Source organism: Morone saxatilis, unplaced genomic scaffold, assembly GCF_004916995.1.
Source record: "Morone saxatilis isolate NCDOM2014 unplaced genomic scaffold, NCSU_SB_2.0 Contig19, whole genome shotgun sequence".
Taxonomy (NCBI): Eukaryota; Metazoa; Chordata; class Actinopteri; family Moronidae; genus Morone; species Morone saxatilis.
In genome coordinates this window covers 2,818,303-2,843,109 of record NW_023339751.1, presented here as the reverse complement: position 1 = coordinate 2,843,109, position 24,807 = coordinate 2,818,303, and the positions used below count along the sequence as shown (strand labels likewise).

General features: G+C 41.1%; 1 protein-coding gene across 1 annotated transcript in view; it reads right to left on the bottom strand.

Annotated features, from left to right (window-relative positions):
- Positions 1-24,807, bottom strand: part of LOC118329576 (adhesion G protein-coupled receptor A3) — a gene marked incomplete in the record, with an annotated part of 143,188 nt that overhangs the window by 92,615 nt on the left and 25,766 nt on the right. Inside the window, 8 exon segments of the mRNA XM_035663798.1 lie at positions 336-497; positions 1,929-2,078; positions 2,482-2,701; positions 5,836-6,000; positions 14,340-14,553; positions 21,743-21,906; positions 22,301-22,372; positions 22,550-22,621. Coding sequence (XP_035519691.1) covers positions 336-497; positions 1,929-2,078; positions 2,482-2,701; positions 5,836-6,000; positions 14,340-14,553; positions 21,743-21,906; positions 22,301-22,372; positions 22,550-22,621 — 1,219 coding nt within the window.

The window sequence follows — 24,807 nt, the reverse complement described above, 5'->3', positions numbered from 1 at the left end:
GGGGGGGGAATTTACAAGTGGGGGAGACAGGGGGAAGGGTTGGAGGGTGGCGGAAGGAGGGAGGGCAGAGATTTATATATTAGTCATTTAACGGATGCTTTTATCCCAAGTGACAGGAGAGAGGTTAAAAAAGAGACGGAAGCAAGAAACAAAAGGAAGCGATTTATCTTTCTCTTGCCTTATTCTAGCTATCTGCTGGAGCCAGATTAACTTCTCATTATTCTAAGGCTGCGAGGAAAAAAAGTAAAGCTATGGGACATTTAGTCAGATAATCAACCTTTGCCCTGAGTGGCTGTGAGTGTTGGTGTTACTGTTTCAGTAAAGTCCAGCCATACCTTAGAAATGACCTGATTGTCTCCGGTCAGCGCCAGGTCAGCGATACGCTCCACACACTGGACGATCCGAGTGCAGGCTCTGGCCTCGTTCTGTGCCATCCACAGGATGTGCTCCTCCACTAGCATCATGTTACTGGCTATGTCTGATATGTAGTCCCCCAGCTGCAAGAACACAAGCAGACATGTATGCGAATGGATGCATGTACACAATTACACTGTACATACAAGGCCCACACACACACACACACACACACACACACACACAAGAAGGCAGACTCATCATGCACATCAATCATATCCCTAACAACAGGCACATTTGTAATCTCCAGTCAGAATTGTGAGGGAGGCAATGGTGGCTTCATTCATTATAGGGAGATTTAATTTAGATTAGCGGCTCCAATGGGGCATAATCACTTCCTTGGGATGGCAGTTCGCTATTTACTTACTGTACTTTTCATTGTTGCTTCATTTAACTGTTCTTCATTGGATGAATGAGGGTGGTCTCATCAGCATTGTCTTAGGAATAATAAAACTCTAAGTATCTCCTAATAATATCTCCTCCCGAGTGACCTATGATGAGTAATTGGACAAGTGAGAGCTAATGTTGAGTCTTTTCACTGACTAAGCTCAACACCCTTCCCTTCGCACAGCCTGACCTTCAGTGTGACGTAAGACCCTCCGATTGCCTCCGGCCACAGATGGAAGAGAGGTTCACTTAAGGTAAAAAACGGCTTGCCCAAAAAGCGATGCATCTTCATAACTATAATTGTCATTCAGGTCCAACGCTGCCATGGGCAGAGGAAAACATATGAGGTGAAAAGTTAAGCTGTCTGGAATCGATTAAAGGATTGAACAGAACACCAGCATGTTGCTGTGTCTCTTTAGGCAGCCCCCGCTGTCTCTCGCGGACATAAATATCTGTTTGCTAAAGGCTCTCGAGAAAGTGTTGTCACCTATAGATGAGCTAATCAACAGTTTTCCAGATAAAGCCCATTTGCCCAACGGCAAATCGTTGCTTTCAGAAAGCTGAGAATGAGCACAGGCGTGAATGCTGTCAGAACTGGAGTAACAACTGACAGTACAATAGTTCCCTTTAAATTGCACATTAGCAATTTGATACAGCAGTAAAATATTGCAGTCTGGGCTGGAGTCAAAAAGACAGAACAATGGCCAAAGAATGACAGTACTGTAAGTAGTTCCTTCAAAGCAGAGGTTTGCACACTGCGAGGCACGAAGGGAGAGACGTGAGGCGTGAAGCCACAATTTGTTAAAAACTCATAAATCTGAACACACACGATAGGCCGAGATATGTTTTTAGATTCAGTGTGACTTACACTTTCAGAAAATCATAAAAGAAAGATGATTGTATCACTCCAGAACAGAAACAGAAAGTTTTTAAGTTTAAGTTTTACATTTTTCTTTAATCAGTGGTAGTTTTCACACACAAACAAGAACTGCTAATAGCTCCTTCGGTATACCTTTGACAATGGCAATTTGCAAACACGTAGCAAAAAAAGGCTTTTTAAAATTGAGGCTTTATTACATGTTACAAAGTGAACTGGCTGTGGTGTGTCTCTGTGCGCTCACTCTTACGTCTCTACGTTTCTCCACCAGCCTCGTCAGTCTCTCCACCAGGTGCGTGACAAAGATTACATCCATGACGTCATTGAAGTGTGCTGCCCTGCTGGTGAAGGCCACTAACTGCTGGCCTAAAGGCTGAGCATTAGTGGTGTTAATAGTTATCTGGAAAAAAAGGAAAACACAGTCAGAATGGATGATCACACAGTTCATCAACACAATTCAACAGAGACATAAGATGAAACAGCGATGACAACATGTAATAAATAATAAATTACTGCTATTTCATGCCATGCATGTGTTTAATGTAGTACAGTAATCCCATGAGTAATGTTGAATGAAACAGCCCATCGTCAGTCAGTTTGCATTATGTACATATCTATAAATACCTTCAGGCTACAGATGAAGCAGTGTTGTTCCTGTATTCTAGGAATATTAGGTTATCACAAATATGTCATCATGCTAAACATCATAATAAACATTCAAAATTAAAACTGATTCACTGACGATGGAAACAGAGAGTGGAATAGAATCTATAAATGCACAAGCCCACCATGTGTGCTGATACCTGTGTGAGCTCATGCAGCACGCGGGTCAGTTCACTGGCATACGGGCACTGGGTGTAGTCCTCCTCAGCCCATCGTCCAGCCCGGTCGCAGCGCCGCCATGCCTTCTTCTCCCTCTGGCCGGAGGGGTGAGGAGCACCGCCAGAGGGATGGGGGGCAGAGCCATAGGTGGCAGGAGCACAGGGCAGGAAGGCCAGGATGCCAGCTAAAGTCTTTGGCCACCTGCCACACAGGATATCTCCAAATTATCAGGAATGAAGTGAGTTTAGGAATCACGGCACCAGATGGCAATTTCATACTCCCTGTACTTAGGAAATTATTGATTTGCATATTTGATTTACAGCTAGCTCTAGTTTTTTTTGCAGAAGGCTGCCAGATTCTGATGCTTCAGTGTGAAAAAATATGTTGTCTTATTAATGACTTCTGACTTAATTAACTTTATTTACTAACTTTATCAATCAGCTTTATTGTCTTTCTGCACTTGTGAACACAAGGAAAATAAACCATTTTTTAATGACAGAATGCACTTAAAGTGGCACTTTGCCAATTTTACACATCTTGCTAGGGGTTCAAATATTTATACAACATAACAGAAAGCTTTTGTTACAAACAAACTGGTGGGCATAGAGGGTGACAGACATGGGAACTTAACAGCCAAGGAAGGTCTAATGAAAGGTGCTCTCAAACTGAATCATGGGAAATGTAGGATTCAAGTGTTTTGGCACTTGGCCCATGCTACAGCTTAGAAGTTGGGATATCTTAGTTTCTGCTATTCAATGTTGACCCTTATTGGTTTAATTTATCCCTTACAAGTATATGAACGTGCATTACTACATTACCAGAGCTCCCCTCTAACATGCACCATGGATGACAGATGGAAAACGGTGCATATTTGCAAAAGAATGTTCTTGCATGTTTCTTTTTTCCCCCTTTATTTAACCAGATAAGTCAAGTGAGAACCAGTTCTCATTTACAATGACAGCCTGGCCAAGAGGAAGTGACAGGAGGTTAATAGACATTAAAACAGATACAGCTAGTGCAAAAAAACAATATGAGACTAAATTAAAACATCACAATATGCACAGTATATACAACAACAAAAGCCTGACCCCCTTCCTTCCGAAAGGGGAAATTCAACCTGAAACATAAATTACAAGTGTTGTTCGTATGGCCATGCAAAGTTCAGTGAAGGCTCCTCTCAAGCAAGAAATTAGACTTTGTCAATAATGTCATCAAGAGTCAAGTCTTGGAGCTGCTCTACTGACCAACCTGTGATAGGGCTGATTTTACAAGGAAATGGAAAACTTTCATTTTCTGGCTAATGCCTGTTAGTGTTTCAATAAAATGAAGCTCATTTGAGTGTGAAAAGTCGGCCAAACACCCATCGTCCACTACATTTCCTCCATTTCCAAGATAATAAAAGAACTCCAGGTTTTGTTTTATGGCGCTGTTGGAGATTAAAGGTCTTATTTCTGTGTTTCTGCAGCCTTAGGAAAGAGTTGGTTTGTGCTCACACATATTGATAATTTTTTTTCTACAATCAGAGGAGAAACATGTCTTATGTTTTGTGGTTTTCTCCTCAAGGCAACGTCAAAATCCTCCTGCAGAAAAGTAGCTGAAGTAATGCTTAATTAGCAACACTTTTAACTTACTAACTCTAAATGAAAATAAAGGAGCATCGCACTCAGGGGGCTGGTGATCTGTTCTGACTGGAGAGACCTGCCATCTCGCTGCTCCCCACTCCACTCCCATTTTTTTCCTCTCCATCCACGTTGATGCAGCAGCAGCAGCTACTTAGTAATAAATGGCGTTAATTTCGCCCCCAACAAAAAAGGGGGCTCATTTTACAGCCCATTACTCCAATGCTCCAGCAGAAACAAAGCCTCTGTGCTTGCTGCACTGGAAGAGGGCTGTAAAGTACAGCGGCTACAAAGGATCGTACATGACAACAGCACACCCACGGGGGAGGAGTGGTGGAGGATGTGAGTGTGTGTGTACAACTACAAGGTTTCAAGGTGGTCACAAGGAGTTCAGGACACGAGAAAAGAGGATAGATGGAGGGCACAAGATATGTGTGGTGTTTGTTCTTCTTTTAATGTGATCTCTCCTTTTTTACAGTCTTGTTATATAAAGCTGGACTACATTGGGCCGCAGTGATTGTGGGAGTTTTCATATGACATATCCAATTATTATTAAAATGTATGAACTATCCAGGCTCTACTGTACATATTAAATCCTGCTCTTTGACAGTTAATGAGCTGCATCTGGTGTCAGGCAGGCCAGGTGTGGCAGATTTTTGTCAGGTGGAACAAAAACCAGCACGACACCGCCAAGAACCAGACGTAAGTACCTCAACTGAACCGTACATGGAGAGATAATAGCAGAGAGAGTGAGCGCTCTGATTACAGTATTAATTTTTATACAGTAGACTCTGTAATTGGGAATATTTCTGGCAACTTGAATTATACTGAGGTTAAAATATAGCATCTTTTTGCTCGAAACCGACTGGTATCAGCTTTGAAAACCAGTGTTTACTGTTCATACCACTAATTACTCAAAACTAGCTGGAAAACAGAACTTACACTTCAGATACAAGATATATATAACCTTTGTTATTTTCTTACCTTACCCAAGACAAACTTTGCTGTTAAAGGTCCAGTGTGTAACATCTAGGAGGATCTATTAGCATAAATGGAATATAATATTCGTAGCTATGTTTTCATTAGTGTATAATCACATGCATAAAGGAATTGTTGTCTTTAGTTCCTTTAGAATGAGACGTTTTTATCAACAGACACTGTGGGTTGCAGTTTGCAGTGTTGAACAGCTGTGTTTCTACAAGAGTTTTGCGGCCACCATAGTTTCTCCTGCACACTTCACCACACGTTGTCACATATTTCTTGTTTAATCTGAACAAGAACCGGCGTGTAAAAATGTGTTTTTATGAGAGGTCAGCTGCTGGATTATTTCTTGGCCTGGCGCAGTGACTTCCATCCCATAAAACTGGTGTACACTTTGGTTTTTGGACAGATTAAATAAACAAGACATTACCTTAATCAGTGAGCTTTAGAGGTGTTGGTAGGTGGGTGCTCAATAGAGCCAGGCTAGCTGTCTTTGTGTTAAACTAAGCTGCTGGTGGTTTATACAGTATTTACTGTACAGACATGACAGTGGTATTTATCTTTTCATCTACCTCTTGCCAAGAAAGTGAATAAGACCATTTCCCAAAATGTCAAACTAATCCCTTCAGTCGTCTTTATTTCGAGTGAACCAACATGCTAGAACTGATATGGTTACGAAACCACTTGAACCGACGTGGTCGAGCAGCCGTGAGTGACTGCTGACAGGCGACTCACCTGAAATCCCCCTTGTTGTTGGTGACTCTGTCAGCTGGGCAGTATGGTGCAGACGTCTCCAGAACAACTATCTCCATTTGCTGAGAAGTGTTGCCACGGGAACTGGTCACCAGGCACTCCCAGATGCCAGCGATGCCCACGTCAATGTTGGAGAGGATGACCTCACTGGAGGAGGAGAACAGAGGCATAAAACTGTTGATTACATGTGTCTATGTGGCGTGTGTTGGTGAACTTCTTCCTTTGAGCTTAAAAAAAATGAAGTTTGAACAAGGGATAGATTAGGATTTGTTCTTGAGTTTGGGGCTAAATCTAGACTGAGGATTGTCTTTGTTTTATGACTTGAATTAAGGGTGGATTAGGTTTAGATCATTTTTGGATTAGGCTCAGGATTCAATTTGATCATGCAGTGGGGAAGGTTAAGGTTAGAGAAACATCTGAAGGAATCTGTAACCAGTGGAAGCTCCTCATCAGGATGGGAGTCCAAAAATTCATTGAATAGACCCGTGTCCGTGTGTATGCAGTGGTTTAAAATGTTGGCCGTGACTTAAAATGATCATTACTCATGCTTATCTTTCCTACTTTGTCACAGCGATTCCTATCTCAATGGAAAATGCCTGATTAAACAAAGGATGGTAAAACAGTGACAAAGAGCCAATGCAGGCCATTTGCCAAGGCAACTAATCTTGAGGATTTTACTCCTTATGAAAAAAAAGGGAGAAAAGCCGGCGGAGATTGCTTAGCAACGGGAATTATCACCATGGAAATACTGCCTCCTTGAGAAATGCCAATGTTTAATTTCCAAATACTATCCAGTTGTAGTCAAATATACACTTTGCTTTGTGTGTACTTAAGGAGCTAATGCCTTTTTTGTGATTTAATTAAGCTGAGCGTGTTCATAATACAAGTCACAGTATACTTACACAATACTGTATAAAGTTTTTAAATGCGACTTAGGAGACAATGCTCACAAACAGGAATGTGTGACAGTTGACTTTAAAAATTAGAAGTGACAGACTGGACAAAAAACTGAAATCTTTCAGAGTAAAGATGATTAGCAGCTGAGCGGCTCTTATGTGGAGAAGCTGTAATCCCGTAAAACGTTTCTCAACGAGAAATATTTATTCAGAAACGTTAAATGGCTTCATTTTGTCTACTTTCCTATCTCTCTTTCTCCGTTTTTTGTCTCACTTAGGCATAACCTGTCCTAGCATGCACTGGGTGAAAGGCAGGGAATCACCCCTGCCCATCACAGGATAAACACTTTTACACAAACACGTTCACATACACCTGACCTGTATGTGTTTGAATATGATAAAAGAGACTGACTCTATGAGACAATATGACTTGTGACTGCATGGCATTCTGGTCTATTGAGTGCCTACTCTGCAAATCAAATTTAACAGCAATTCATCCAACACTTCTGAAGATATAGTCAGTATTTCACTCAGAACTTAATTTGTAAACCTTGTATTGCTAGAGGAAAAAAGGCAGGCGATCACCAAGCCCGTAGGATTCATCCTCTGGGGACCACAAATGTCTGTCCTAGGCTGTCACACTGTCAGATTTTCACTACCAAAAGAATCCATGATTTGAAGCTATTAGCAGAGTTGACAGTCTTAGTAGTAGTGAGGGAAATAACTGCTGTACTTTAATAGTTCCTGAATTACTTTGTCTATCATACACAACTAAATATCAAAAGTTCCATAAATAAGAACAATTTTAAAGCATTTATGCATATTAGAATGTATTTATTTTTTGATAAAAAACAACAAAATTAATAGTAAATTGATTAAGAGTCTGATGTGTGAATATATGATAAAAAATACTAATGCTGACAAATAAAAGTAAATATGACCCTTCATGAAGTCTGTCAAATGCTTTTCGCCTATAAATAAGCTCTAGTGTTTTGAATCTATTACCTGTGTATACCTAAAAGTTTTCAAGTGAAATCACATCGTGCTTTGGTGTGAACTCGTCTCCACTGCTGTTTGTTTTGTAAGTGAAGACCAGCGGAAATCAGAGAATGCTGTTAACATCCCCTGTACCGAACGGACCCATGACTTTGCTCCAATGACTTTCTGTGGGCGAGTTATGAAAATGAAAAAAATAAGTCCTGATTTCATCTTCTGTGTTCCACTAAAGCTCTCTTTTCTGATTGCTTTTCTAACAGGCTCTAAATCAGATTTAAACGCTTGACTGAGATGATGACATTCTGTGCTAGTGTGTAGGTCTGTGTGTGTGTGTAACTGTCTGTGAGTACATGTGAGGGTTTTTGCATGTGCGTACATTTTCAGTCGTCCGAAAAGCCTTTCTGGGCATTTAGCTAGTTTAGAAGGGTTTTTGCACCAATCATTTAACAGTTTGGACAGGAGCTTTTTGAAGTATTGTCATTGAGACAGATCCCTACACACTATTAGGAGAACTTTAAAGAATGTTACCCTAGGAATGAATCATCTCCAACATAACTACGATGATGTCCGTATAATTTACTCAAATATTTAGTTTACAGGGAGATTCTAAAGTGTAACCCTAACCCTTACCTCTCCTTCACACGCTTATTCTGTCTCACACACAATATCACACTCTTTCAATCACTCGGTCTCTCTCACGGTCTCTTTCTCCAACTGCCTCTCTAAAACAACATCCTCCCTCTTCCAAAGGACACACGTTGAGTATAAAGTGTGGATGGGCTCTACAGTTATATAACAAACCACAATGAGGACATATGCTGACTGAGAACCTAATCTTAACAGCTAATATAGATAAAATACTGGCAGGTAAAGTGGAGGACCAAATCTGTCAATCTCTCATATTTGCACAGGACTGGTATTACATGGAGACCACAGTTATTCATAGAACACCCCTCAAACTATTTTTCATTTTCATCATCACATAGGATAATGAAGTTGGTAGGAAATACCAGGTTCCAATGTTACAAATACTACTATACATATATACATATACATATATACTATATAAAGCCAACATTTCCCACTCTGCTTATTGATTTAGCAATAAAGAACTTGAGAGATTTAAGCATTCAACACCTTCCCCTACAGACTCCAGTATATTGAAAAAAAGAAAAGACAATTTGCACAGGATTACTGGTGGAAATCAGTTTTCACAAGAAAATGTGGACATAGGCAGTGTTTGGGAGGAGCTATAACCTCACAGAGAATTGTAATATCCCCACAGTAGCCCCACAAATTACCACGTTTGACATATAGAATCCTGGCTGATCTCTCATTATATGTGTAATTTAAACAGCATCAAAACATTATTTATCTCGTACAGATTTTTTCAGAAATAGTGGCCAATGGTAGACACCGGAAGGGGAGGGAGTCCTCTCTGTTTCCACCCTCCTGTAGATCAGTGCAATAGTGTGAAACCACCGGCAGCATTGTGTGTAGTGTGTGCATCCTCGTGTGCTTGCATGAGACAAATGAAATGCAGACGCACTCATAGAAAAACTGCTCCATAGCACTACCAGATGTCAAGAACTCCACAGGTTGCCTTTAAGTAAACTGCTATTCAGTTTATTGGCACAGGCAGCCATTGAGAGACAAACTTAAAACAGTGAGGAGAGACGTGTGAGAGGCATCAGTAATGTTAGTTCCACTGATGTTACTCACTTAAAGTTTGACTTCTGACTATTTCAGCATCTGTCAGCCTTCTGTCTCCACTTGTGAGTGTTTTCTTAACGTATTTGTAGTAGGCATACGATACTTGAGACAGACTTTCAAATGCCTTGTTTATTCATGTATTTACTGCTAATTCTATAGCCGCAACACGAAACAATTAAGCCCTAGCAAAAATGAGTATATATATATATATATATATATATATGCATACGTATAAGTGTCATGAAACCTTACTGATCATTTATTATTTTTTTTGTTCACATGATTTATTATGACTGGAAGAATAGATGTCCTTATCCAGTACATGAAACAAAACAAATTGATTTGAATTGTTATGGATAATGATGATGATGATGATGATGATGATGCTACTGAGGATGATGATGATAATGATGATGGTGATGATGCAGGTGTGTGAGACAGCACTGCCGTGCTTGTCCTCCCTAACCATGGATAGTCTGCAGAGGGGACAGTTACATCATTGCTGAACATGGGCCAACTGTCTCAATGCTGGGAAATACACAGGGAAAAATACCCCCCACACACCTCCTCACCCTCCCTCCCAACACACATACACACCCAACCGCCCCCTTCTCTCTCTCTGCTACTCCCTCCCGGTCTCCCACCGCCTGCCTCACAAAGGAAAACTTCACTAGTGAAGGCGTATTCTGCTGCAGCCGGATCACAAACGTCCCCGGTGAACTGCTGCACCCAGACAAAACAAGGAGAGCAGAGGAAACCATCCCAAAAGACAGTCCAGCTCTAGAAAAAGGTCATCCTCACGTAATAAACATGAAGAAATCGCCCCGGTATGAGAAAAGCAGTAGGGCAGGGGCACACATAAGCCAAACACAAAGCAGTGACCTACATCCACAGTAACACTGCACCATTGTGGAGCAGTTCCCCAAGGACTCATTAGGAACATTTATGCTTGCGCGCTGATATTTAACAATTTGTTTACATAATGTTGCTTACGAGACTGTAAACTTTCAATCTGTCCCCTCTACCCAACAAATGTTCCAAAGCTTGGACATTTTCATGCAAGCTTGCTGATCACAGTTTGTGAATTTGCGTTTTATCACAGGCTGTGAGGGCGTTCAAAATGAGCAAACAAGTTTTAACCTACACCTCGACTGTTTGTTTTGAATATTTAGATGCCAAGAGGAGAAATACATTGTCCATGTAAACATACATGCTGGTGCAAGTGTGCATATCAATACACACACAGGGCCATAATTTACTCTGATATAATGAATATACTGTTCCTGTTGGAGCAGCATCCATATCAAATTAGTTCCTTGTCTTAACCCACTCCATCCATTACTCTACACAATATATTATGTAGAATGTTAATAATTAACACTTGACTTTCTCCTTGTTAAACTTACTCCAATGTAACTAAGAGCTTTCATTTTTCGGCATTGACTGAAACTGGCAAGCAGTAAAGTGGTGATCCCAGAGGCAAAATTGTATATATGTGGAGATGATCAAATTTGGTCTCCTTAGCAACTGATGCTGCACAAAAGCTTGTAAACAGATCTCTAAATTCAAGACAGAAAATGAAGAAAAACAACAAAAAGTGCAACAGAGGCAGGGATTTAAAGAAAACACAGTACAATATGATAACCTAGGATGGAGATGCAGGTAGAATTTTAATAAATTAAAGTTTGTAAGCAGGAGCACAGAGTTGTATATTAAAAAACATAAAGAGAGCTTTTGGGAGATCACAGACGGATGCGAAGGAAGAGGCACTTTCCTTTTTCCTTTGCCTTCAGTAATATTTCCAAACCAGGTTCTTCATTTTGTGCAAGATTAGCCTGATTAAAAATGGAGAGGATTAAGAAAGATACATCCAAAGTGTCTGCGGTAGCTCGCTACAGGGCTCTAAAATGTTTGATTAATGAAACATGAATCACAGGCTAGTCCCAGTGCTGCCGCTAGCATAGCTAATACTGGGAGTTTGGCTTGACACCATTACTCAGCAGGAGTCTGGCCCACATCGCAGAATCATCAGGCCTCATGGGGCCTGGTTTTTTGCTGCTGCTCACTGTGAGCAATGTAAACGGATCAGCTTATCGGCCCACCTGCGCCAGCAAATAAGAGGCTATAATGACACAGCACAGTGTGAAAGTGGGATGAAGCTAAAAGATACAAAAGTACAATACAAAACAAAAATTACAAAAGATATTTCATAATGTTATGGCGGTTTCAGTAAGCAAAAGATCATGTCCTGTTTTGAAAAGTCTACCCTGGCCGTTTGCCTGATGCAGCCTGAAGCCGGATAAGCAGAATTTAGCTGAGAAAAGAGCTGCAAAACATTTTGGGTTCACCTTCAAAGAGGTCACTTCACTGAGGCTTTGGCATCTCCGCTCACATTGCTGCAACACTGTGCGACAAATCCAGACAAGGGCTTTAAGCCACGCGCTAAATCCTGTGTATTCAGTCTTTCCCCTCTGATGGGGCATGCAGGGCGAGGCTGACTGACTCAGAGCACATTTATCCAAGGTGAACGACATCAACACGGGCCGTAATGACTAATATATTGTCCGCTCTGGCTAAACGAACATTGACAGCGTCTGGCATGTCAAAGGCCAAAACATTAGTTATGGTTGTATTTTTTTAGGTTGGATTTAACGAGTGCTGGACCAGTGAATTCACAGGACTTTAATTTCCCTCACACGTCTCTCTCAACACTGCAATTTAAGATACAGCTCAGGGTGAAGGGTGAAGTTCGGCCCAGACACTGCAGATTGTTTTTGTTGGACCGAGCTCTGTTACACACTCATCAGCTATGGAAATGATGTCTGCTCCTAGCAGGTTTTCTACAAGAGGGAGACATTTTAGGTGCCAAGAGTAACATGACCTGAATGGGTTCCACTTGGGGGAGAAAATTGCATTATTTGTGTATACAAGAGGAGAGCAGTGGGTAATTGCAAGCGGGCCCTAATCAGAATGGGAGCGACGAGAAATTCATCATGTTCCATTGGGACACTGAGCTGGAAAAGTGCACTCAAAATTCTAGGGGATTCGTTTTTGAGTAGGGGGAGATATGGGGAGCAGAACAGTTTGTGCTGGGACTGGAGAAGGAGAAGGCTGAAACTGGCCTGAACCAGTCAGTACACAGCCAACATAGAGGGTCAGTTGCATACAGAGTTCTCCCTACAATGACACCTAACAATGGACAGTCCCTCTCGGATATGAAGCCAGTGACCTGAATGTCACCACTGTTAATATTAGTGAGTTTTACTTTATGTCTATTGATAATCGGTGTTTCGGTTTCAGACTCTTCACTTAAAGCTACCATGTGTAGAATCTTCACGTGATTATAGCATTATTTAAATGGTTAATATGACATTGTTTTGTTTGTGAACATTTGTGTGTTGATTTAACCCAATGTCAGAGTTCCTTTTTGATGCTGCCACTAAGGGTGCCAAAGTCAGAAATGTTCAAATTCTGCACTCTTCAGCTCCTGAGGGAGATATCTGGCTCATAAGCTGCTAAATGCTTCACCATTTTTTAGGCAGCTAGTGTACATTTGGTTTATGTGAGCATTTTTGCTAAAAAATCTTATCTGCTGTGACTTTGACAGACACTACAAAACAGTAGCTGTGGGTCAGAAAACCAAAATAACTTTATTAGGTTGAATCTATGCATGCAAGACAATTATGTTCTGTATATAAAATCTGCAAAGTAGCTCGTAAATACAGCTGTCAAATAAAATTTTGTGGATTAAAATGTTTTAAATTTCTCTTTGAATGTGGTGAGGTAGAAGTATAATAACGTGGATAAGTGCTGACCCCTATTGATGAATACCTCAATAAAAATAAACTATGCCAAGAAACATCACTACTGAGTCACAAAGACAGTAAAAGTTCTCTCTCTACCCTGTAATCCAATTATTCAAGGCAGTGCATTCACCAGAGGGATCACTGAGAATGTCAAACAGTGAGCTGGTACATAATGAAAAGAAAAAATATTGACTATTTGTGGCGTTTGCAGTCAGGGGAATGGTATACCTTTCCCGATATGGAGCGGAAAAGGAGCTGGCATTCTTGCTGCCAAATAAACCGCACAACAAGAGGCGTTCAGGCCCTGTTGACACAGGGATACATATTTCTGTCAGCACTCCATCAATATTTATGTTAGAGAGGCCGAGTCAGAACAGGCAGCAGTTAAAGTAATCAACAGCAATGTGCTCCTGCATCTGAGCCCTGTTGCCACAGCATTACGTCACAACACATTTACTATAACACACACGGACGCACACACATACACACATATGCGCTGCAGACCACCAAGAAAACAAAGGCAGGAAGAGGATGGAGGCTTGCAGCAATGTCTTCTATCAGAAAAATGTGAGAAACCAGTGTTGCCAGTCTACTTTATCACCACAATTATGATTCAGCATCTGTTCATCTTAGCGTGTGATCAGCTAGCGCTCCGTCAGTGCTGAGGGAGCGACTGGACGGCCAACCTCCAGAGACGAGCTGCAGATTGCTCTGAGGTGTTGGCACGCTGCCAAGCCAATTCTGTCCTGTCCTTTCAGATTCTTATCAAGGGCGCCGATAACAAAAGGTAAATCACATCTCCTATGGGTGAGTGAGAGACAGGGAGAGGGGCGTCTTTGTGTGAAGGAACATGTGTGCTCTACATTGTTTGGGAATGCACATGTGTATTTTTCTCAATGAAACATAATGAGACTGTTTAGCAGCTTATTTGAATGCGTATGTTGACTTCTGCTTGGGTGGACTTTACTTCTTGGAAGTGTGTGTATGTGTGTTAGTTCAACAGGCCAGTCGACAGCTTCTCAGCTCACATCTCCCTCCCTCCTCGCCTCCCCCTCCTCTCATCCTCTGCGTGTACCTGGTCAGCAGGCAGCAGTCATGAAGCAGGGTTTCCTCTACGTAGACGCCCTGGTCCTCTTGTGTGGTCACGATGTGGCCGTTGTGACGCCACCGCAACTTCACTGACTGGTCCAGGTAGGAGGCGGTGCACTGTAGGGGTAGGCGGTCTCCATGAAAAACCAGTTGTCTCTGGGAGGGGATGAGCTGGAAGAGGGGCATCTCCAGAGGTCCTTCTGGAAGACAAGGAGAGGATAAAACAGGAAGGTCAGCTTGTAAAGCTACTCCTCCCCCTTTCAGAGGAGGGATGGAGGAAAAGAGCGAGAGGTCATCCTTCCATCCTTGAGAGCAAAAAGATGGAGGCAGGATGGAGGTGTTTGGGGATCGGTATTCAGTGTGATTTTGCTTACCTTGCCGGTGGGGATAACAGCTAGGAATGCGAAATTACATGCGTGAATTGTAATCAGACTCATATCAACCCTGCACACACTACCACAAACACATGTGCATGCCCCCAAAATACTGTCAACACACACACACGCACACACATTCTGTCAAGGTCACACTCCTCCCCCGTCGTTCCCACATGTTGTTGCTGTTGCTGTGTGAGATGAACAGCAGCTGATAAAGGAGAACAGCCTTGAGCGCTCCCCTGGACTCTCCTTGACTCCTTACATGTCCACAATGGAAGCCTGCCGCAACACCAGTGATAGCATTACTAACCTAGCAGCTGCCTAAGTCCTCAAGCCGTTTTGGCAGAGAATAAGGCTACGATAAGGATGAGATTAGAAGACGGGGAGAGTGTTTAGTCCAGTGCCAGAATATTGGAGGGGGTTTGATTTTTAGGGAAAATCCCTCAGGACCTTATTGATCTAACCATACTGAAGATATATAAGACAATGCAATGTCTCTAGTCAAGATGAACCCCTTGAGGTGTATCAGTGTTGCCTTGTTTGGCAAGCATGGCCTGGTTTTTGTTTTTTTTAATACAGGTTTAGAACGGGGGCTTGCCAGCTCACCTTAGCACCTAGGGAATTCCTTCCAAGCGTATTCGTTGTACTAGACATTTCCTTGGACATGCTCCAAAGAGCAGCGTAAGCAAGCGCTTTGCCTTCACTTGTATTCAAATCAATTGTGGATGTTGCTGCTGACAGGCAATTCGATACATGGGTCATAAAGGTTTTTATTGCTCCATGCATTGGTTAGAAAAAACTAAATACTGAAAGATCCACATTAGGTGATGTGGCTGAATGTCTACAGCCCACAACTTTAACATTTCCCCTGAGAAATGAGTAGTTAGCACAACTGCTTATGGTAATACGTAACCCAAGAAACAATCACGGCTATTAGCACATGCAGAGCTTTGACCTCAATTTTCTACATAGGCAATTTATAATCATAGGTGCATAATCAAAAGTGCCATGCTTTCGTGAGTAACATTAAAAATCTGTCACTAATATTGGATTTTCCATGATGATCTCAGTGTAATTACTTGAGCTGACCCTGTTAGAGTGTTAAGACTCTATGATAGTCCTCAGCAACAGTAGCTGAGGCTTTGTTATCTCCTGCGGGTGACACACAGCAGAAACAGCATGGGGGCCATTGACTGTTGACTTGGCTGATGCTGATACTGTTGAAACAACGCTTTGAGCCAAGGATCAGAGCGTGGCTGCTTGCCTTCGCCCATTGGACACTGCCAGAGCAAAATGCAATTATTGGTTGTGTGTGTGAGTGTGTGTGTGTGTGTGGGAGAAGGAGAGGGAGGGAAAGGGAGACAGTAACAGAGGCTTGATGATATGTATGTGTGAGTGTGAGTATGAGAGTACATTAGCAGTGTGGCTCAGTATGTGGAACAAACATTGATGCACCCTGACTAACTGGGCTTTGTTAGGGTACAGCGAACTTATTACTGGAGTGTGCCACCATAATAATTATAGACTTTTACAGTGTTCAATCAATTAGCAAATTCCTTAAAATCCTCAAAATTTTAATGAAATCAAAGCCCTTTTTCATACTATTTATGGTATTTTTTTTATTGGCAGTGGCGGTGTCCGCCATTACCGCGCTTGATTAAGACTGCCTTCACACGTACGAAGGATTAAGAAGAAAATTATCCATGTAATCCAGCACATTTTTATCTCACTGTTTAATGTTCACTCTCTTCACACCGTGTCAGAGCTGTGTTAAGTTACTGATGATCCAAATGTAACATCCTACTGCTGCTGCTGCTTCACATTAAGCGCACACAATGGCTTTTATTGTAAAGCACCTACAGGAAACGCAATTATTTGTTTGTTTGTTAGCCCTGACAGAAATCATGTATTAAAATGTGTCTGCAAAGACAATGGTGGATTTTTGGCATTTTTTGCCAACATCACAGGAACATTTCACATTTTTAACTGAACGACTTTAAATCCGCATGATTATCATTTTATTCATTTATTCTGTCTTTAAATTATCAACTGTTAATTGAATTTTAAAATGGAAACATAAAACCTTTTTAAAGACTTTTCACACAAACATTTCACTTTGTGTCATTTAATTTACTTAATTGCCCATCATACTCCATCTCACAATTAATTTGTTTCCTGCTTTAACGTTTTAACATTATGTGTACTCAGTGTGTCACCTAAAAATTGATCGTCCAACCCACAGAGAGACAGCAGGAGCTTTGAGTGGCCTGCGGTTTCTTTTTCAATGTCAGTGGGAGTCTGTGAGATCAGGCCAGTCCAAGCTCCTACTGCTACATCATTTACATGCAAATTTAATTCAACAGTTTGTAAAAGCATTTTAAATCTATCAATTTATTCATCCTAAGTAATTATGAATTTCACTCATTGGCACACGCCAGGTTCCATATTTCTCTGCACCTGTTAGCATTACAAAGTTATTATGGTAACTGTCATGATTTTGTCTTTTTTTGTACAACTGATGTCTGATATGGATAGAAATCTATACGTTATGGATATTTCCTTTCCTTTTTTTATTCACACAGTAAAAGGTTTAACTTTTCAATTTTTATTTTTATCCTTACCAAAACTGCTTTGAAAATAGAACCAGCAGACTTTTTCATTCTCGAACTGATGTTCCATGTGTGGCTCTATAGTCACTTTATTATTCCTTTCTCAAAGTGACTGATATTAAAAGAGGTGTGTGACTGAACTTCAAAGACCCATATGACAGACTATGTTGAGTTATATTTCAATATATTTTTATATTATTACATTATTAGAGGTGCACCACGGGGTAAAAGACACGGGCCTGCACGTGAAATTTAATTTAATGACATGATGCCCATAAAGCGTAATTGCACTGCTGTGTCATCATGCAATAAATACTGCTACAGAAAGCAGAATCTTTGTCTGCTGCAGTGCATAACATGCCATGTTAACTCAGGACTATAGGCCTATGCTGTGTCTCTCATCCCAGCAGTGCTAAAGGACCAGAAGGCCGTGGCTAGATGAGTCCAACTGACGCTTGCCCTGACCTCAACACAGGAAGCACCTGATCCTGGCAGGAAGCTGCATGCGCTCCTTCGTTCCCCCTCATTTGCAGGCAGTACCCGACCTGTGTCAGCAAAGGGACAAGGGCTCATTGCTGGAATGTATGGTGCAGACATCTGCAAGCCATCATGCTGGAGCCGCTGGAGAAAGAAACAGATGCATCTTCTATGACACGTCTTCATAAAAACAATGGGGGAAAGTCTCAGTGGAAAATATTAATGTTTTCGTAGGTATGTGAGTGTGGAAGAAGAATATTTTCATCCCACCCCATCATTTTTCTTGATAACAAAAACCTAGCATCAGGTGCTGAGCAGTATTCCAACTACACAGCCTTAACAAGGTCCTGGCCAGTGTCCACGGCTGTACGACATTCCCTTACAAAGTGAATCCATATGAAAATAAAAACCTTCAAATAACATTAAAAATACGGTTGTTAGAGCACCACACTGTATCCAATTGAAAATTGCTTGTTGCCAAGTGAATGAATAAGGTATTGTAAGATGGAGTTGTGCTGCGGAGAGGCGGATGGATCCAAGCATGGCGAGAGCAGGGAGCCCAGAACGTTATCACTGTAATCCCATAATGGATGCTTTAGGGCTGGAAAGGAGCGCTCCTCGTCCTGCCACTGGATACCACTCATGGCTCTTTGTCTGTGCACTGCGCAGAATTACCCTGTAATTGCTTTGGATTGTTCTGTGTAAATGAAAAACACATACAATTAGGATTACATAGAATAACTCCTGAGTGTCTGTGGTGCAGACGTCTCAGGAGACGTGTACATGCTGTCCCTTCACTTCACACATACAGACATATGCACACACACAGACATACCCCACTACTAACCAATGATTTTCTCATTCCAGAGCAATATCCCCTGCGTGAACCAGATGTAAGGAGAAGAGGAGGATGATTCTATCACATATGAGATACAATTCCCCTGTGGACCGCAGCACGGAACAGGGAGATAGCGCAGCGGAGGGGAGACAGGGTGGGAGGCAGGGGGAGATTGCCTGTCTGTAACCAGTCTTTCAGAAAAAAAGAAAGTAAAGAAAGTGGATTTCTCTTTGCTGTAGCTAACAGCTTTCAGTCAGTAAAGAGGCCATTTTGTTCTGCTTAAAATCTCTGTTTGATGCACCCGCTGCTGATAGACACCATGTCTTAATCTTTTAGTCTTCACACTCATTTAGTCTTAAAAGTTTAAGTAGTCCATTTTGCAAATAGTGTGCATATTTAAATTACTTTTCCACAAATGGCTTCAAACAAGACATAACTCCACTAGAACTCTAAACATGTAACAAGTATGAAGACGTTTTAATGTTACAATGCAGTCTTCTTTCTCTTTCTTTCTTTCTTTAGTTATTTTTCTAGTCTGCTGCAGGTAGGGCAGACTCCATGCTGCGTAGTTTTGTATATGAACAACTAGAATTACAGAAAGGTTTTGCTGAGCACACCTGATCTTTCTCACCAACTACTTGCTGCATATTCACACACACATTTCACACCTGCAACTGCCCAGTTCAACTCTTCCAGCACTGGCCACTAAGCATCTTCAGTATAACAGCTAGCTGCTCAAGTGTTCTATGCTTTACTAAAAGCAATTTGACAGACATTTGAAGGGCAGGGGAGAGTAGAGCTCATTTATTTTCCCAGCACAGATCTCTTCAGCTGATCTTAGGATTTGAACTAGCAACTTCTGATGCACATGCTCCCTCCTCTGTCTTCTAAGCCTACTGCTGCCCCCAACACAGGTGGTACAGAATAGGGCAAAGACCAGACAAAAAGTGTATTATGAGACAATTTGTGCCTGGGGCTTTTTCTCTGGCAATTTTGCACTAAATCATTGCCTTATATTAGGCTTGTCAAAGTGTTCACAGCAGGTAGAGAGATAACAGTGGAGAGGGAAACCTATTATCAGAATAGATCTACTTAATCATGTTCTCATTGTGCTAACCACTTGCAAATACAGTGTTAGTGAAATTAAACTGTTTCTTGCTAATGAGAAGTCTCAGGAGGCATTCTTAAAGTGCAAAGATATGTTATCTTATAGATATCTTTTTGTTAGAGCTCAGCCCATCATAAGAAACAATTTTGGCCTTAAAGCCTCAAACATTTGCCTAAGGTCTAATGATTTAAAATATGTTTCTCACTCTATTTCTTAAAAACATCAAGGCATGCATTGATATCCACAAATGTAGATGGACATTTAAGGAGTTTTCACTTATTTCTTAAATTTCATGGAAACATCAGGTGTTACATTTAGTTTTTTAAGTAAGTACGTAAACACAGACCCACACAGCCCTGGGATTATTCTCTCAAATAAATAATTATTATAAATAATAATTTCCTTCAAAAATACTGTTTATTTCTTTTTTTTCCAGTCTATGAGCTCATGATTATGACATTGGAAGTCGTATACACAAACTCCAAGCTTAAGAAATGTCCACAGAAGTTGTATATACCACAAGACGGGGCGTTCATAACAACAAGCCCCGTCTGAAGGCAGCATATATCCCTTCAGGACTTGAAACTGATTACAGTACTTTATTTTTCCTGACAACCTGCCTATCTTTAAAAATCAAGATAACTGCAGCCTCTCTTGAGAATGATAAACAAAAGCAAAAAGCATTCATATGCTGCATTCTGCCATTGTTTTTCTTGATAGAATTAACATTGTGAGAATATGTCCCCTCAAAGAAAGTAAACTTTTCAGGCATTTCCTTCCTGACTGTCTGGATGAGAGTAGATTTCAAAACTCAGAGACCTGCTGGCTTTCATTCTGGCCTTCTACTCAAGGACTAATTTATACCTGGGATGCCAGGTGGAGTCAATTAATTAACAAATTAACGAAAGTGCTAATTATGAGGAGAATTATTTAGGGACTATGGGTAGGATATCATTTTTTTATTGTACAAATTAAGTCTGATGCAGGAAAAGATTAAATACTATGACAATAATTATTTTTTAATGTTTTTTTAAGAAAAGGTGCCTTCAAGTGAAAAAATGTCCAGTTTTTTTGTCACTATGTGACAAGTCATATGGTTAACATGACCCCATTTTAAGGCAACAACATAGAAGCCTTTACACACTGCAGGTGTTTTTATCAAGGGATTAATTTGCATGTCACTTTTAATGTACCGGACTTAACCCGGTGAATGCAACCTCTCTATCCGCGAGCCGTTCGGTGCTGCAATGTGACCCCCGAGACCCCTGGGAGCCCTGCAAGCTGCTGTATCCCTGTCCTGCCCGGTCCACAGTAAATGTCTGTGGATTTCATTTTTTATTTTAATGTGTCGCAGATTTGCATCGCTGTTGGTGTGAATAATACTGATGCGGCATATTCACAAGCGTGTATTTTGGATTTTTGGGTATTGGTCACGTCCCCGCCGTACACTACTCCTTCACTTACTGGGGATAGGAAGAAAAAAAAAACTAGGTGTAAATAACATTACCTTTACTCTCTTTTTAGCACTCTGCTAAATTTTTTGCGTTTGTTAGTAAGTATTAGTGATGAGATACTACATGCAACAAGCAGCTATGAAACATTAGCAAAATGGATATAATTTTAGCTTTGTAACTTTAATATCAGCAAAAAAGCTAACCCATACTGCTATTGTTGTCTAGCAAATGCGCAAGCTAGTGCTACCTAGCTAAATGTAAAGCTATCAGCAAAATACATTTCACTGCAGGATCGCCATTAATAATGTTAATTACTTTTATTTTATTATTATTTTTACTCAAGAACAAAATATCACAGATTAAACATAGCAGTGTCAGTCATTTTTAGATACTAGTTTTTAAGGTAATGTTTTTTATGCTTCTTTTAAATGTAACTCTGTTGTTTGTGCTTACATTTAGATCAATTTTAGGAATTAATATCACCCAGTAGTGATATTAACTTCACACCATTACGGAAGGTCCTTACCACATCTGAGCTGCTGTTCACGTAGGTTGCGAAACTCCAGGCCGTGGAGGTGGGTGGGGAACACACACACCGTGTCGTTGCCAATCCTCACCGAGTTGTTCCGAGCCCAGTGAAGCAGCCACTTAAGCTGACAGTCACAGAACAAAGTCTCAGTGCCAAAGTGCCTGGTGGGAAAACCAGCGTACAGTTACAACCTGTGTGCTTGTGGTTGTGTTACTGGGTCTGAGCGACCATTCTTTGACTTCAACAGGTATTTGTCACAGCAGACATTTTGACATGTCATAACAGGAAAAACACAGGTGTAATTGGTGAAATTATTGATGGTGATGTGTGCCAGTTCCAGGGCACAGGTATTGTGCAGGCTGACTCACTGGCAAGCCATCGTTAATGTCATTAGTTACACCTGTGCTATTACTGCTATAATAAGTCAAAGGGAAAACAGCCAATAACTTCTTGCCTTTTACACGTTCCTCTGTACGCTGAACAATAGCAAATTTGGTTTAAGTGTATTTTTTTAACCACTGCCAGAATATCATGATGTGTGTGTGGTTGCCTTACAGCACTCTGAGAGCCAGGAGGTGAGTGAAGAGTCCCATGGTCAGAGTGGAGAAGATGTTCCCAGATAAATTCCTGTTTGTGGACACACAGACACACACAGGCATTCATCCATAAGCTGGTCAGTCCTGCACTAAAGCTAATTCTGTATTTTATATACACTGCTAAATCCATATCAAACACCATATTCTGTACAGAGACTGCAAATTAGCCGTAAAGCAGTGCAGCGTTTGTAATTTATGGATTACTTACAATTTTGAGAGCTGGCCCAGATTGAGAAATATTTCAGAGGAGAGACAGCCAATCCGGTTGTTGGACAGGTCCCTAAAAGGACAAAAAAGGTAAAAAGAGACATATATCGAACAGATCAGTTTTACTGGTATTGTAGTCGGAGCAGGAGACAGAACTATGTGACTGTGTTTAATCTGTTTCCATGCATGCTTGCCTTCTTGAAACACAGAGAACTTAAACAGCTGTAAAAGCTGTGTTAGTAACCAGTGCCATGTTCATTCAGCTATTCAACTTCCTGGGATATCTATCCTGACCTTTTGTAACCTTTTACTCCTAATATAACCATTTCTGGCACACACACACACACACACACATGCAAATGCAGTGGGCTTCCGTATGCGAGTGGCTGAGCGCTGTCGCGTCCGTGGCTCAATGCCCTCGCACTCTGTAATTAAAGAGCTGCTTTGCTGGAGCAGCTGTGGGAAAATAAGCAGAGCACTCGAGTAATCACCAGTTGGGGAGCACTTAAATTAGCACTCTGCTGCTCCCCGAGCTTGGCGCACACGCGCCCCGAATCAGCACGGCTAACTCACCGCTTGCATCCCTGCCAGCCCAGATCCCACTAACTATCAGGCTGCAATCATGTCTCTCACTCTGAAGCTCTATATGTAGAAAGCCAGAATGAGAGTAATCGTCGAGAAAATTACTCGAGTAGAAGAAACCAAAAACAAAGAAAACAAAACTCATACTTTACTTTTTTCTATGGCCAAAATAATTAGTTTGTGCATGTTTATATATTAAGTAAATTTCTAAGATATTGCAAGTTTTATGTAATTTCCAACTTTGTTAATACTGTTAATAAAACCCAGAATAAACAAAGATGCTGTGTTAATATAACTGTTATATTCTTAATAATGGAGTAGTAAAGGTGCCCTTTGGAGATATTTACTCTAACACATTTGACCAATTCAATACAATGAAGGGTTTGGCCATTACACCCTTGTTTGGTTTTGGTATGGTCACTAGTTTATGGTGGCTGGGAGACTCTCAATGGACTGCTACAAACTGCACTGCGAGGATCATCACAGGGCAAGGAGGTGAAATGCTTTGGCCAGGAATTACACATTGCTCCTTTAACGGAGAAATACAAGTTATTTTCCAGTTTCTGTATGACAGTTGTTATCAGTGAATAATCCAATGTGTGGGTTTGTCACCCTGCAGAAGACTTCGGTTCAGAAGGTCTGCTGGAGAATAAAACAGATGATGACGAGGGCACAGCTCAATGCCAGTGAAAAAAATAGACCATGGACAGTGGTCAGCTGGCAGCAGCCAACATGCTAGCAGATTAACTCTAGCAGTAATGCTAGCTCGGCTAATCCCATGGCCCTCACCTTGCAGGTTGTAGTACATTGAAAGTCTTGCTATGGTAGCTACATCTTGTTTTGTGACTGACTGATTTCTCTATCAGTTTGCTGACCTTAAGACTCCTCTCTGCTTGTGCTACTGTTAAACAACATTTGAACTCAGTCAAGTTATTCTTTAAAGATACTGACTCAAAAATTCTGTGAAAGTGAAAGAAATTCAATGTGCCTTTTCAAAGGGTTATATAGCCTTGCTTTAAAACCCCAGTTTGTAGGATTTAGCGCCATCTAGCAGCATAGTTGCAGATTCCATCTCCCTTACTTCACCCTCTCCTTCCAAGTGCAAAAGAGAAACTACAGTGGCCTTGAACGGCCCTCTAAGGCTAAAGTGTTTGGTTTGTCCCTACTGGCTACTGTAGAAATATGGTGGTTCAACATGGCGGACTCCATGGATGATGCACAAGATTAGACAAAGATTCTGATTTTGAGGTGATTATACATTCATGAAGACAAAGTTATGCATATTATACTCCATTTCTGCCAACAGATACTTCTAAATGTTACACACTGGACCTTTAATACACTTGCCACCAGAAGTGGTTTGAATCTCTAAATTCCTGCTGATGTGCCTTTCTAGCAAAACATGAAAACTCCCAAATCCTGCAGACTGTGGTCACACCCAGAAGCTCCCACTTGTGAAGGTGTCTAAATTAGCTTGAGGGAGGCATTTCTTAAAAAGGGCACTGTGCCCTCACTTAGCATTGCTTGGACAAAGAAAGTTCAGAAAAGCCTCAAATAGTAGTTTCAGCACTTTTGCCTCAGTTAAATGTTTCAATCCTCTCTTCACTCTCTCTGTACTTCAGAAACTCCCTCTCGTTGTCTCTAAAGCCAGAGAACTTGTCCCTGTGTCCCCTGGAG